The 14791-nt window shown below is 50.7% G+C and overlaps 1 protein-coding gene across 2 annotated transcripts in view; it reads left to right on the top strand.

The window, feature by feature from the left end:
* The window catches only part of FCGBP (Fc gamma binding protein), a 49596-nt gene that overhangs the window by 14716 nt on the left and 20089 nt on the right, over positions 1 to 14791 (top strand). For both annotated transcript variants that reach the window (XM_057534767.1, XM_007179969.3), the window contains 5 exons: positions 731 to 1080; positions 5072 to 5642; positions 7629 to 8233; positions 10461 to 11028; positions 14127 to 14719. In XM_057534767.1, the coding sequence (XP_057390750.1) occupies positions 731 to 1080; positions 5072 to 5642; positions 7629 to 8233; positions 10461 to 11028; positions 14127 to 14719 (2687 nt within the window). The remainder of the gene's footprint in view (positions 1 to 730; positions 1081 to 5071; positions 5643 to 7628; positions 8234 to 10460; positions 11029 to 14126; positions 14720 to 14791) is intronic.

Raw genomic sequence — 14791 nt, 5'->3', positions numbered from 1 at the left:
AACCCTGCTTATATTTTAGCTTATTTAAAGCAGGCCACTCCCCCCTCCCCAACTATCCCCGTGAAGAAGGTATTATTATCACCCCCATGTCACAAGTGAGGAAGCTGAGACACACAGAATTATAAATTACTTTCCAGTGTCACACAGCTAATTGACTGTGCCAGGATTCTAACCTAGGCAGCCTGACACCACCGTTTCCATTCTATTGAACAGTCTCTGTCTTCCATTTTCTATCTTTAAAAAAGATCCCTTAGGGAATTCCCTGGCGGTCCAGTGGTTAGGACTCCGCGCTTCCACTGCAGGGGGCACGGGTTCCATCCCTGGTCAGGGAACTAAGATCCTGCATGCTGTGTGGTGCAGCCAAAAATTAAAAAGAAATAAAAAATAAAAACGGTCCCTTAGCCTTTTAGCCTGATTGGGAAGGTAGGGGCAAGGGGGAAACAGGGAGAGAAAAGCCACGCATTAACCTTTCCATGACTGTTCCTGCCTGGTGGTTCTTCACCACCTTTCAGCTCTTCTGGGCTGAGCTGTGTTTTCTGGGGAACCAGAAAACCTAAGAGAAGTCAGGCCTGAGCAGCTCTCTCCCTCTGAGATTCCAGACCTCAGTCCCCCCACTTCTAGAATGGGTAGTTGTGAGCCAACTGCCCAAACTCCCCAGGATGGGAGAGCTCCAGGATTCCTGGTGGGGTGGACACTCCTGACTCTTTCTTTCTCCCCCTTCCCTCCCCAGCCGTGCACACCCAGGAGGAGGCCTCCTGCAAAGGCAAGCAGTGCGGTCCCAAGCAGCTCTGCAAGGTGCTGGATGGGCAGGCCAGATGCGTGGCGGCCTCCGTGGCCACCTGCCGCGCCCAGGGTGACCCCCATTACACCACCTTCGATGGCCGCCGCTATGACATGATGGGCACGTGCTTGTACTCGATGGCAGAGCTGTGCAGCGACGACCAGACCCTGCCTGCCTTCAGCGTCGAGAGCAAGAACGAGCACCGGGGCAGCCGCAGAGTCTCTTACGTGGGCTTGGTTACCGTGCGCGCCTACAGCCACGCGGTGTCGCTGGCCCGCGGGGAAGTTGGCTTCGCTCGGGTAAGGACCCAGAGGAGGCTTCCGGGTTAAAAAGAAACCCATGAGTCACCCAACAAGCAGAAGGAGGAGGCAGTGCCTGAGTGTCAGGCCCCAAACCCGAGCCCTTTGCCAAGGGGTGGAGGGTGCAGAGAAGTGGGCCGAGGGCGTGGGGGCTCGGGAGGGGGGATTTGAAAATCAGTGGCAGAACCTTAAACCCCTTTTGTCCAGCAATTCGATTTCTAAAAATTTTTAGAATGCTCAGAGATATGGTTAGGGGGGAAAAAGTTTATGCCGATGGGTTTATAATAGCAAGAAGAGGGGGCGGGCGGAGAGAGAAAGAAAGAAGACAAAATGTCCAACAGTGGGTAATTTCTTAAGTCACTAAACACTAAAAATGTAGTGAGCGCCTCCTATGTGCTGGGTTTGTCACTTAGCACTTTCCATGTGTTAACGCATTTAATGCTCACAGCAATCTATGGGGGTAGGCGTTATTATTGTTAACACTTTTTTAAAAAATTATTTATTTATGGCTGTGTTGGGTCTTCTGTGCGAGGGCTTTCTCCAGTTGCGGCAAGCGGGGGCCACTCTTCATCGCGGTGCGCAGGCCTCTCACTATCGCGGCCTCTCTTGCTGCAGAGCACAGACTCCAGACGCGCAGGCTCAGTAGTTGTGGCTCACAGGCCCACTTGCTCCGCGGCATGTGGGATCTTCCCAGACCAGGGCTCGAACCCACGTCCCCTGCATTGGCAGGCAGACTCTCAACCACTGCGCCACCAGGGAAGCCCCATTAACACTTTTTGATGAGGAAACTGAGGTCCAGAGAGATGAAGGACTTCCCAAGGGCTTAGGGCTAGTAAGAGATGGAGCTGGGAACGCCCCCAGGCTGGCTCCTGAGTCTCTATCTTAACCTCTAGGCTATTCTGCCTCTGGTAAATGGATTACTACTCAGCCAATATAAATTACAGAAATATAATAACAGCAAAATAAATAGAAACAATAATTTCCCTTTTTCCTACTGTATTATTATGAACATGTTCAAGCACCCAGAAAAGTTGAAATCATTGTACAGTGAACACTCATTTGCCAATCACCTAGATTCTAAACATTTTACTCTTCTTAGTTCATCACACATCTATCAACTGTCCATCCCTCTGTCCACTCAACAAACCCTCTTACTTTTTATGCACTTTAAAGTAAGTCCTAGACATCAATACACTTCACCCCTAAAGATTTTAGCAAGCATACCGTTAACTAGAATGCAATATTTTCACACTTTTTTTTGCTTACTTTTGAAACAAAATTTAAACATAATAAAATCCACAAATCATAAATAAATCCACAAATCAAAATTTAAACATAATAAAATCCACGAATCACTGTTCACTGAGTTTTGACAAATGTGCAAACCAAACCTCTGTTAAGATATAGAAGGTTTTCATCCCTCTAGAAAATTCCCTCATGCCCGTTCCCAAACAATGGCCCACACACCCCTAGAGGCAATCACAGTTCTGATTTTTTTCCACCGTAGATTAGTTTTGCTGGTTCAAGAACTTCATAGTAACGGAATCATCCAGTGCAAGAAGCCTTTTGTGTAAGGCTTCTTTTGCTCAGCATGATACTTTCGAGGTTCTTCCGTGTTGCTGCGATTAATTTTTTTAAATAGGAAAAGAATTTACAGCTCAAAACAAAAAGGCATGTTGTGAAAGATCCTGCTTTTACGCCTATCTTTACCTGCTTTCCCTGCTCGCCACAGGTAATGACTTTTACTAGTTTCCTGAGTATTCATCTAGGGTTTCTTTATGCCGACACAAGCAATACATTCTTACGTCTCCCCTTTCTTAGCAAACAGTACTGTACTTGTGCTCTGTTCTGAACTTGACTTTTTGCACTGAACAGTGCATTCTGAGGCTGTCTCCTTGTCAGTAGGAAGGGGGCCTCCTCTCTCCTTTCTACAGCTGCACAGTTTGTCATCGGCTGGATGCATCACAGTTTATTTAGCTCAGGCCCCTGTGGTTGGACGCTTTGTTCATGCTGGCAAGCAGTACTGCCGTGAATATTCTTGTATCTCCCTCGCTTTGTGAGTGTGCAGGTCGATCTGTGAGATCAATAACCAAGTGGATTAAAGTAGTGTTCTTGAAGGCTAGAGAGGTTGAACACAAGCTCAGGGGGACCTCAAATCCCTTGAACTTATGTGCAGAATCTTGCATATGCTGTGTAGTTTTTCAGGGAGAGGGTCCATTACTTTGTCAGATCCTTACAGAGGTCAGCGACCTGACAAAGGTTTACAGTTCCTGGTAGGATCATGGTAGGATGTCCACAAGAGCTTGTTAGGAGAAAAGAGGAGTTCATGAAATGGTGACTTCAGCATGGTTTCATTATTTTTTTAAAGTATACATGTATTTAAACGTAGAAAAAAACCTGGCATGATTCATAAATGTGAGTATTTTTTTTAACATCTTTATTCGAGCATAATTGCTTTACAATGTTGTGCTAGTCTGCTGCACAACAAAGCGAATCAGCTATACGTATACATATATCCCCATATCCCCTCCCTCTTGCGTCTCTCTCCCACCCTCCCTATCCCACCCCTCTAGGTGGTCACAAAGCATAGAGCTGATCTCCCTGTGCTATGCGGCTGCTTCCCGCTAGCTATCTATTTTACGTTTGGTAGTGTATTTATGTCAATGCCACTCTCTCACTTCGTCCCAGCTTACCCTTCCCTCTCCCCGTGTGTATGTGTACAGCACTATGGGTGATTTTCTCTTTTTTCATTTTTGCTCGTGCATACTTCGTAAGTTTTCTGTACTGAACAGGCACTACTTGTGTCATTTAAAAATGAAGATCACTGGTCTTAGGGGAAAGACAGATTTGAACGGGGGTCCCTGGACTGAGAGCCTGTGAATGTGGGCTGTCTCGGTCACTGCCTGGCATAGGCTTGGACACACAGGAAGGCTCATGGAGGCGTTGCTGACTGAATGAACAATCTATCTTACCTTTGACCTTGCTCATGCTGTCCCCTCTGCCTGTTACTCCTTTTTTCATACCCCATCCTCTTGGCTAAGACAAGACTTTGTGAAGAAAGGATAAGAAAGACATGCTCAGGAAGAGGAAAATGGGCCCAGGGGACAGAGAGAGCACACTCCTTATCTCCTGGCTGGACTCTCTCTCCACTCAGGACATTTGCAAAGGAACACCACTCCCCCTCCTGGTTTTCGTGGCTATCTCTCACTGGTCCTTTATGGCTCAGCTCTGCTGTCCCTTCTTCCAGGAAGCCTTTCCTGACCTGGAAGTTTGGGTCTGGTTCTTTTTCTAGGCTCCTGCAGCCTCCTGTGCCTCCACTATCCCAGCCCTGATCGCTCTGATCTGTCATTGTCTAGTGACAGGTCTGTCTCCCCTATTGGACTGGGAGCCCCATGACAGTAGTGTCTGGGGTTGTTTTTGTCATCGTGTATCTCCAGGATCTCCCAGGCCAGGGCCAGGCACAGGGTCAGTGCCCAGTGAATGTTTATTTAATACAGCAGGGGCTTCATTCACTTACTGAGCACCTGCTATTCTACCAGGTACAGTTCTAGGCACTGGAGATGAAGCAGCTGCCCTGTCTTCGTGGAGCTGACAGCGTAGTCAAGTTAGAGAGATGATAAACATCAGATATTTGCAGATGACATTTTAGAAGGTTAGACACCATAGGGAAAAAAAGAGAGCAGGGAAGGGGAATAGGGAGTAGGGAGGAGTTGCCATATAAAATAGAGTGGTCTGGGATAGCCTCCCTGAGACGGTGACATTTGAGCAAAGTTTTTGTAAGAGGTGAGGGAGTGAGCCACGTGTATATCTAAGGGAAAGAACATTTCAGGTCACGAGGAAGGCAGGAGCAAAGATCCTGAGGCTTGGTCGGTGGCACTAACAGGAGGAAGGAATCCTCACGCAGCTAGAGCAGGGGAAGCAAGTGGGAGGAGATGAGGGGCTGAAGGGCAGACCACACGGGGATCTGACCCTCCTCTCCTGACTCCTGCAGATCGACAGCCAGCGCTCACGCCTGCCTGCCTCCCTGGCTGAGGGCCGCCTGCGCGTGTACCAGAGTGGGACACGGGCCGTGGTAGAGCTGGACTTCGGGCTGGTAGTCACCTATGACTGGGATGCCCAGCTGGCACTGAGCCTGCCCGCGCACTTCCAAGGCCAGGTGTGCGGTCTGTGTGGCAACTATAATGGTGACCCCACTGATGACTTCCTTACACCTGACTGGGAGCAGGCTCCTGATGCCGTGGAGTTTGCCAGTAGCTGGAAGCTGGACGACGAGGACTACCTATGTGAGGACGGCTGCCAGAACAACTGTCCCTCCTGCACCCCAGACCAGGCCCAGCACCATGAGGGCAGCCGTCTCTGCGGCATGCTGACCCAGCCCGATGGCCCCTTTGCTGTCTGCCGTGATGCCCTGGACCCCCAGCCCTTCCTGAAGGAATGTGTATATGACCTGTGTGTGGCCCATGGGGACCGGGCCAGCCTGTGCCGTGCCCTTAGCGCCTACGCCCAGGCCTGTCTGGAGTTTGGCATCTCTGTTGGGAACTGGAGGTTGCCAGCCAGCTGCCGTGAGTGATACCCTGGTGGGGGCTGGGAGCACATGTGGGAGGCAGGGGACCCCTTGCATCTGCTCAATATCTGAGCATTTACTGTGGTCCAGCCTGGAGCTGGACCATGCCAGGGACGGAGCAATGGCCAAGATGGCCAGGCTCTGCCCACAGTGAGCCTAAGGTTGGGGCAGACGTATCACACTAGACAGTGATGGTCCAGAGTGGTCAGGGCTGGGATGGGGGAAGTTCAGAGGGGCTATGGGAGACCAGAGAAGCTTCCTGACTCAGTCTGGGGAATCAAGTAGGATCTCCTAGAGAAAGGGATGCCCAATCTGAAGCCTGTAGGAGGGATTGGAGCTAGATAGAAAAACGGGGGGGCAGGAAGTGGGTTCCAAGCTGAGAGAAGGGCATCTGCAAAGACTTGGCATGAGATGTCCCAAAGCAGACATGCGAACATCTCTTCCATGATTCCCCGATGTCTTCTGGATAAAGTCCCAGCTCCATAGCCAGGTATCCATCCACTGAATCATTCATTCACTCATGTATTCATTCATTCAACATGCATTCCCTGAGTCCCTATCTGGCCCCACCCCTGTGCTGACGATGAGCACAGTGGGGACCAAAACACCTGTCTCTGCCCTTGTGAGGCTCCCAGAGAAATGTTCAGGAGGCAGAAAGGCTAGCACAGGAAGGAGGAGGAGGCTTCCAGGCCCAGGCCCATGGCTTGGGACAGGGACTCCAGAGAGGGGTAAGTCTGGGGGAGACACTGAGGCCATTTGGGGTTTGTCTTGGTCACTGCAGTGTCCTCACTGCCCAGTAAACACCACTCCCCATCACCGCCGAGTTCCCCAATGCCTGGTGCAAAAGAAGAACCAGTGCATTCACTTATCTACCCATTCATTTTCGAAGTATTTACTGGGCATCTCTCGTGGGCCGGGCCCCGTCCTTGGTGCTGGAGATTCAGCCATGTTTGAGACAGATCAGGTTCCCACTCTCACAGAACTTATAATCCTAGCGGGGGAGACAGAGAGTAAGCAGTGAACTGTGGAATAGCTTCAGAGAGTGAAAGAAACAGAGTTCATGGGATAAGAGCAAATGGGAGGCTCATGAAGAGAGTGCTCAGGGAAGGCCCTTGGGAGAAGCTGCCATTGGAACAGTGTGAGCTCATAATGATGCTCTACATGGGGTGTCTCTACATAGATGAGCCTCCTGTGATATTGGGACTATTATTATCCCATTCTACTGATGGGGAAACTGAGGCACAGAGAAATTGGAGTTGTTTGCTCACAATCACACAGCTAAGAAGGGGAGAGTTGGGATTTGAACCCAGGCCATCTACATTCCAGTAACCTTCTCTTAACCACATGCCATGTGAGGAAAGGCTAATACAGGCACAGGGAAAAGCCAGTGCAAAGGCCCAGAGGCGGGAGTGTGAGCACCACAGAGGATGCCACTGTGGCTGGGGCGGAGTGAGCCAGAGGGAAAGTGAGAGGAGGTGAGGACAGGGAGGTGATGGGGGCAGAGCGTGGATTATGGGAAGCCTCATGGACCAATAGGAGGACTCTGGCTTTTACCCTGAGCAAGACAGAGCCACAGGAGGGCTCTGAGCAGGAGAGGGATGTCATCTAACTCAAGTGTTCACAGGATCCCTCTGGCTGCATGTGAGGAATAGAATGGGATGCAGGATGGGAGCAGGGGGGAGACCAGGCAGGAGGCTGCTGGGGTGAACAGGACAAGGGTGGGGACTGGGGTGAAAGGAAAAAGGGGCAGATTCTGGATAGATCTTGAATATGGAGCTCACAGGATTTACCGACATGTTGGTTGTCCAGTGAATAAAGGGGAAGGAGTCAACTATATCTCTGAGGTTTGGGGCCTGCGCACCCAGAAGGGTGAAAGTGTCATTAACTGAGATGGGGAGCTCTGAGGAAGGAGCTGGGTTGGGGAGGGAAGTCCTGGCATGTTCTGACTGTGCTGGCCTGACCCCCCCCTCCCGTGTCCCCGCAGCCCTGTCCTGCCCCGCCAACAGCCGCTACGAGCTCTGCGGCCCCGCCTGCCCGGCCTCCTGCAACCCCCCCGCGGCGCCGTCCAACTGCTCCGCGCGCCCGTGCGTCGAGGGCTGCGTGTGCCTCCCGGGCTTCGTGGCCAGCGGCGGCGCCTGCGTGGCCGCCTCGTCCTGCGGCTGCAACTTCGAGGGCCGCCCGCTCGCTCCCGGCCAGGAGGTGTGGGCCGATGAGTATTGCCGGCGGCGCTGCACCTGTGACGCCGCCACCAAGCAGATGCGCTGCAGCGACACGCAGGGCTGCCCAGCGGGCGAGCGCTGCCGCGTCCAGAACGGTCTCCTGGGTTGTTACCCCGACCGCTTCGGGAGCTGCCAGGCGTCTGGGGACCCGCACTACGTGACCTTCGACGGCCGGCGCTTCGACTTCATGGGCACCTGCACGTACCTGCTGGCCGGCTCGTGCGGCCAGGCCGCGGGGCTGCCTGCCTTCCGGGTGCTGGTGGAAAACGAGCATCGGGGCAGCCAGAGGGTGAGCTACACGCGCGCCCTGCGCGTGGAGGCTCGCGGCGTGAAGGTGGCCGTGCGCCGGGAGTACCCTGGGCAAGTGCTGGTGAGTGATGGGCGCCCAAGGCCGGGTGGAGGGGCAGGGAATCCCCCTTAAAGAGTAGGGGTCTGGCCACTGGGGGAGGGTGGGGGTCTGCTAGAAGACCTTGTGGCCAGTGATTAGGCTTGGGGCGCCCCAGCCAGGTGGTGCTGCCTCTCCCTGGCTGTGTGACTTTGCCTCTCGGTGCCTCAGTTTTGTCCTCTGACAAATGGGATAATGAGATGGTGCCTTGCCAATGCGAGCCGCTTCACAAGGTGGTTGTGGAGGTTTGACGAGTTAATGTTTGTAGGATGTTTAAAAGAGACCTTGGTGCCCAACAAGTGTTCAGTAAATGTTGACTCAATGTTTTATTGTTATGATCCCTCCAAAGTTAAAGATTGGTGCATTTTCTGGAGGAAAATTGATACTCAGAGAGTAAGGTGACATGTGAAAAGTCGGGAATAAAAGGTGTTGGGGGAGTGTTACAGGGGTGTGGGGGTACTTACAGATGGGCCCACAGGGTTCTGGATAGAGGGTTTTTACAGGGTCCACCACCCAGTAAATTTTATATATATATATATATATATATATATATATATATATATATATATATATATATATATATATAAAATTTACTTCTATGTGTTAAATGCTTGACATACAGTAACTCATATGTTAATCTCTGTAACAACCCTGTGAAATAGGTAATCTTGTTAGAGGAGAATACTGGGCACAGAGAAGTTAAGTCAACTATTCAAGGTCACACAGCTAATGAGTGGCAGAGCCAAGATTTGAAGCCAAGCTGTCTGGCTCCAGAGTCCATACTCTTAACCTCTGCATTCTATTGCCTTTCCTGAAGAAAGAGATGGAACAGGCAGGGATGGAAGTGGATGGAAGACTGTTCCAGGCAGAAGGAACAGCAACTGAAAGGCTCTGAGGCAGGAACAAACATGAAGGGTAGAGGAACAGCATGGAGACCAGTGGGCCTGGAATGGAGAGAGGGAAGGGAGAGCGAGGTAGGAGATGATGTAGGGGATGGCTATGATAGAGGCTTTTGATTTAATCTGAAATCTGAAGGATGAGGAAGAGACCACCAGGTGAAGAGTAGTGGTTGCTAGGCAGAGGGAACAACAGGTGCAAAGGCTGAGGCTGAACTGAGCTTGAAGAGTTCAGGAGAACAGCATGGGGCCAAGGAGGCTGCACCTGAGAGAGTGAGCCTGGGGAGATGGGATAGAGAGGTTGGTAGGGGATGAAGTCAGAAAAGAGGGGACAAGAAGGGCCTAGTGGGTAGAGGATTTGATTTTAAGCTGAGATGTGAAGGGTGATGGGGAGGCAGCCAGACAAAGAATAAAGATGTGGAAGAGGGTAGGTATGTTGCAAGCATAGGGTACATAGGGTATAGCAAGTGCAAAGGCCCTGAGGCTGGGCTGAGCTTGGTGAGTTCAGGAGAATATCAAAATGCCTGCATGGCTGGAGTTCCAAGGGTGGGGAATGAAGCAGTCCTGAAGAATTAAATTGGAGAGCAGTGAGGCTCGGATCATGTATGGTCTTTTAGACCATTGTAAGGGGTTTGGATCAAAGCTGATGCCTAGAATATGAAATAGAGGTGGCCAAGTAAAGAGTGATGAGAGGTATCCCAGGAAGAGGTCACAACAAGTGCAAAGGCCCAGAGGTGGGAGTGCACTTAACATGTCCTGGGAGACAGCAAGGAGACAGGAGGGAGCCCGAGTGAGTGATGTGGGAGGTGGTGCAGGCACAAAGGTGGACAAGAGCCAAGGTTAAGCAGGATGTTCTAGGGAAGGGGCTTAGATTTAAGCCAAGTCCTAAAGAATGAAGGGGAAGCAGCCAGGAGCAAAGTGGTAGGTGGTGTTCTTGGCAAGGTGAAAAGGCCCTAAAGTTAGACTAAACTGGGAGAGTTGGGGGAATCTCAAGAAAGCCAGTGTGGCTACAGCAGAATGAGTGAGGGGGAGAGTGGGAGGAGGTTAGGTCAGGGAGGTAATAGGGAGACAGATCCTGTAGGCTTTGAATGCCATGGGTTAGGGATTTGGATTTAAGCAAATACTTGAAGGATGAAGAGAGGTGGATGATTTGCCAGGCAGTGGGAACAGCAAGTGCAAAGGCCCTGAGGTGGATCAAGCATAATGTGCTCAAGAGGATAACAAGGAGCCCAGAGTAGCCAGAGCTGAGTGAGTGAAGGGTGAGCCACAGAGCCTTGAATACCCTGACCTATTGGTCCTCCCGCATCTCTACCCAGGTGGACGGCATCCTTCAGTACCTGCCCTTCCAGGCGGCAGATGGGCAGGTGCAGGTGTTCCGCAAGGGCCAAGATGCTGTCGTGCGCACAGACTTTGGCCTGACTGTCACCTATAACTGGGATGCCCATGTGACTGCCAAGGTGCCCAGCAGCTATGCGGGGGCCCTGTGCGGGCTCTGTGGGAACTTCAATGGGGACCCAGCTGACGACCTGGCTCTGAGGGGTGGAGGCCAAGCTGCCAACGCACTGGCCTTCGGGAAGAGCTGGCAGGCGGAAACAAGGCCAGGCTGTGGAGCAGCTGAGCCAGGCGACTGTCCCAAGCTGGACACCCTGGTGGCCCAGCAGCTGCAGAGCAAGAAGGAGTGTGGGATCCTTGCCGACCCCAGTGGGCCCTTCCGGGAGTGCCACCACACACTGGACCCACAGGGTGCTGTGCGAGACTGCGTCTACGACCGCTGCCTGCTGCCAGGCCAGTCTGGACCACTGTGTGACGCATTGGCCTCCTATGCTGCTGCATGCCAGGCCGCCGGGGCCGCTGTGCACCCCTGGAGGAGTGAGGAACTCTGCCGTGAGTACCGAGAGTGACGACTGGGGGACTCAGCCTTATGTATATTCATTAATGTATAAATACCATTAAGTCATTGAATTCTTATAACAGCCCCATGAGGTAGGGGCTGTGGTTATACCCATTTAACAGATGAGGAAACAGAGGCTCAGAAAGGTTGTTACATGCCTGGGATCATGACAGCTAGGAAGTCACAGATGCAGTAGATATTTGTAAGTTGGCTGAATACATCTGGTGGCCCCAGGTCTGATTCCCATTTGGCAGCTGTCATTCAGAGATGAGCTCCTAAGGATCCCTGCCTGCACATCTGGCAGTTGTCAGGCTGGTTGGTTTGGAGGACCTCAGTCAGGACTGCTTGTCTCTGCTCTGCTTGGTCTCATCTTCCAGCCGGCTAGCACAGGCTTCTTCACACAGTGGTCTCAAGGTTCCTAAGAGCAGCAAGGGCGGACAGCCCCCAGTGGGCAAGCACACTCCAGGCCTCTGCTTGACGTCACATTTGCTAATGTCCCATTGGCCAAAGTCAGTACCATGGCCAAACCCAGAGTAAAGGGTGGCCAGTGTCAGTCTGTCACAATCCCCATCATACATCTCTGCCACAAACATATGCATGAGTGAGCAACATTTAATAAGTTTTAGAAATGCCTGAGACCATAGACTCTAAGTGTTAAAAAAAAAAAGATAGAGTGAGTTATCATTGCAAGTCTCGTTAGTACACAACTGATAAAAAATATTAAACACGTATTGGAAAGACATCTCTTAATGAGATGGATGGGGTTTTCCCCCCAATAGTTCACGTCTGTTGTTGGAAGGAGACAGGGTGTAGCATCAATTCTAATTTTCATTTTGTAGATATGGTACTACTAAGTGGGTGGAAGTGGCAGGAGTTCTGCTAGAGCAACATCAGTCCGTTCTTTGAACCCCTTTTGAGTTGCAGGGAAGTTAGTCACACTGAGAGATGCCATAAAACTTACTTTTTATGACTTCTGAGCAGCTGATTCTATGAGGCCCTCCTTCTGTTTTGTCGGGAGCAGAGCTGGAACTGATTTGTTACCAGTAATGATTTGTCATCCATTGTCTCCATGCTTATGGTAATATTTGAAATTGTCCCTTCGTGTCCCTGGAAGTTTTCACATCCCCACGGCAGCATACTGTGTTAAGATTCGGGACTGTTCTCTTCTGTAAAGTGGGAGAAGCACACTTGCAAAAGGGACGGTGGGAAAGCAGATGCAACTCCATCAGAGGCACATTCTCAGGCTGATCGTTTTAGGAAGGACTTGCATAATTAGAGCCAGGACTTGTGTGGCACACTTCCCATTGGGCAGGTTCTGTTCTAAGGGCTTAACAGCTCTCATTTCATCCTCACCACCACCCTGTGAGGTGGGATCATCAAGGAAATGGAACCGCAGAGATATTAAGTAACTTGCCTGGGGTCACACCGCAGGGCAGCGTGATTTGAGCCCAGGCCGGTTGGCTCCTGAATTTGTACAGTTAATTGTTGCATTCTATGGCCTCTGTAATAATTGAGAATCTCTTATTTCCTTAAAACTCCTCTTGCCCTTGGAGCCCTTGGAAGTTCTAGAAGACTGGGTTGTGAGGACTCAGACACCAGGCAGAGGGAGGCCTTGGTGGTGCCTGAACCCATGTGCCCAGCACCAGCTTCAGCTCTTGTGGATATTTTGCTATTCTCATTCCTCTATCTCCTCCACCACCGCCCCTTTCTTTTTTTATTTTGTGGAAATATTTTAAAGCAAATTCTAGACATGAATTTTGCCACAAATACTTTAGTAAACATCTCCAGCAGATAGGACTTTTAAGCAACATGACCACAGTGCTGTTATTACCAACAACAAAAATAACACTAATTCTTTTACATCCTCTAAAACCCAACCTGGGTTCGAATTTCCCCAATTGTCTAAAAAATGTGTTTTTTTTCACTTTAATTGAATGAGGATCCAGACCAAATCCACACTGCACTGGGTTGATTTTTCTGTATTCATTTTTATCCTGTAATAGCCCCTTCCTTTTTCTCCCCATCATATTATTATGAAAATTTTCAAATATACAAAAAAGTTGAAAGAATTTTACAGTGAATACACATATACTTACCATCTAGATTCTACAATCTGTGTTTTACTATACTTGCTTTATCACATGTCTATCCCTCTATCCACCCCTTCCTTTGTTCATGGAAAAAACAGGTCATTTATTCTACAGAATTTCCTACTTTCTGGATTTGGCTAGTTGCTTCTTCACAGTGTATTTAATTTGTCCCTCTGTCCCCTGATTCTCTTGTAAACTGGATATTAGATCTATAATGGTGCTGCCCAGTAGAACTCTGGTGATGGTGGAAAGGTTCTATACCTAAGCTGTCCCATCTGGTCACCACTAGTCATGTGTGGCTATTGGGCACTTGAAATCGAGCTAGTGTGACCAAGGAACTAAATCTTCAATTTTACTTAATTTTAATTAACTTACATTTAAATGGCCACGTGTGGCTATCGTATTGGATGGTACAGATAGAGGCTTGATTGGGTTCAGTTTTAGGGTTTTTTTTTTTTTTTGGTTGTTTTTTGTGAGGAAACCACCTGTTTTATAATCTGGGATGACTGGAGTTTGGAGAGAGAAACAGGGATTCTTTTTTATTTTTTTCTTTACCACCCTGGCCAAATATTTTAATTTACTATAGAATTACTACTACTACCACTACTACTACATTACTGCTATAGAGTGAAGAAGCTAAAAATACTGCATTCACAAATACACTGCATAGATTACACACACACACACACACATTTGCATGGTTAAAATATGTACCACAGATCCACAACTTGTTACCAACTTGAATAAGGTCATTAAAGACATTACAGATAAACCCAGACCACCGTTAAATTGGAATAGTATCTTAATTATCAGGAGTAGATTAACTGTGATATAATGTTTGCCAGGCCCCACTGAACAGAGGAGGGTCTCCTTGCCGCTGGACCGCTTATACGTGTGAGTGTGTGTGAGCATGTGTGTGTGCATGCGTGTGTGTGGGGGGGAGGTCCACGGTGTCCCCGGGGAGCAGGGATTCTTGATGCTGATGGCCGCTCTCCCTGCAGCCCTGAGCTGCCCGCCCCACAGTCACTACGAGGCGTGTTCCTACGGCTGCCCGCTGTCCTGCGGAGACCTCCCGGTGCCTGGGGGCTGTGGCTTCGACTGCAAAGAGGGCTGCGTGTGTGATGAGGGCTTCGTGCTCAACGGTGAGTCCTGCGTGCCGCTGCCCTCCTGTGGCTGCGTGTACCAGGGCACCTACCACCCGCCCGGCCAGACCTTCCACCCGGGGTCGGGGTGCAATTCCCTTTGCCGCTGTGAGGAGGGTGGCCTGGTGTCCTGTGAGCCCTCCAGCTGTGGCCCACACGAGGCCTGCAAGCCGTCCGGTGGCGTCCTGGGCTGTGTGGCCGTGGGTTCTGCCACCTGCCAGGCATCGGGAGACCCGCATTACACCACCTTCGATGGCCGCCGCTTCGACTTCATGGGCACCTGTGTGTACACGCTGGCTCAGACCTGCGGGACCCGGCCTGGCCTGGCCCAGTTTGCCGTCCTGCAGGAGAACGTGGCCTGGGGCAATGGGAAAGTCAGCGTGACCAGGGCGATCACGGTCCAGGTGGCCAACTTCACCCTGCGGCTGGAGCAGAGGCAGCGGAAGGTCACGGTGAGAGCAGGGGTGGGACGTGAAGGGAAGGGGCCTGGGCTAGAGGGTGATCTGTGGGTGGAGCACGTGCAG

The sequence above is a fragment of the Balaenoptera acutorostrata genome, chromosome 19 (genome assembly GCF_949987535.1).
Source record: "Balaenoptera acutorostrata chromosome 19, mBalAcu1.1, whole genome shotgun sequence".
Lineage (NCBI taxonomy): Eukaryota > Metazoa > Chordata > Mammalia > Artiodactyla > Balaenopteridae > Balaenoptera > Balaenoptera acutorostrata.
The sequence above is the reverse complement of the archived record's forward strand: the minus strand, read 5'-3'. Positions and strand labels throughout refer to the sequence as shown.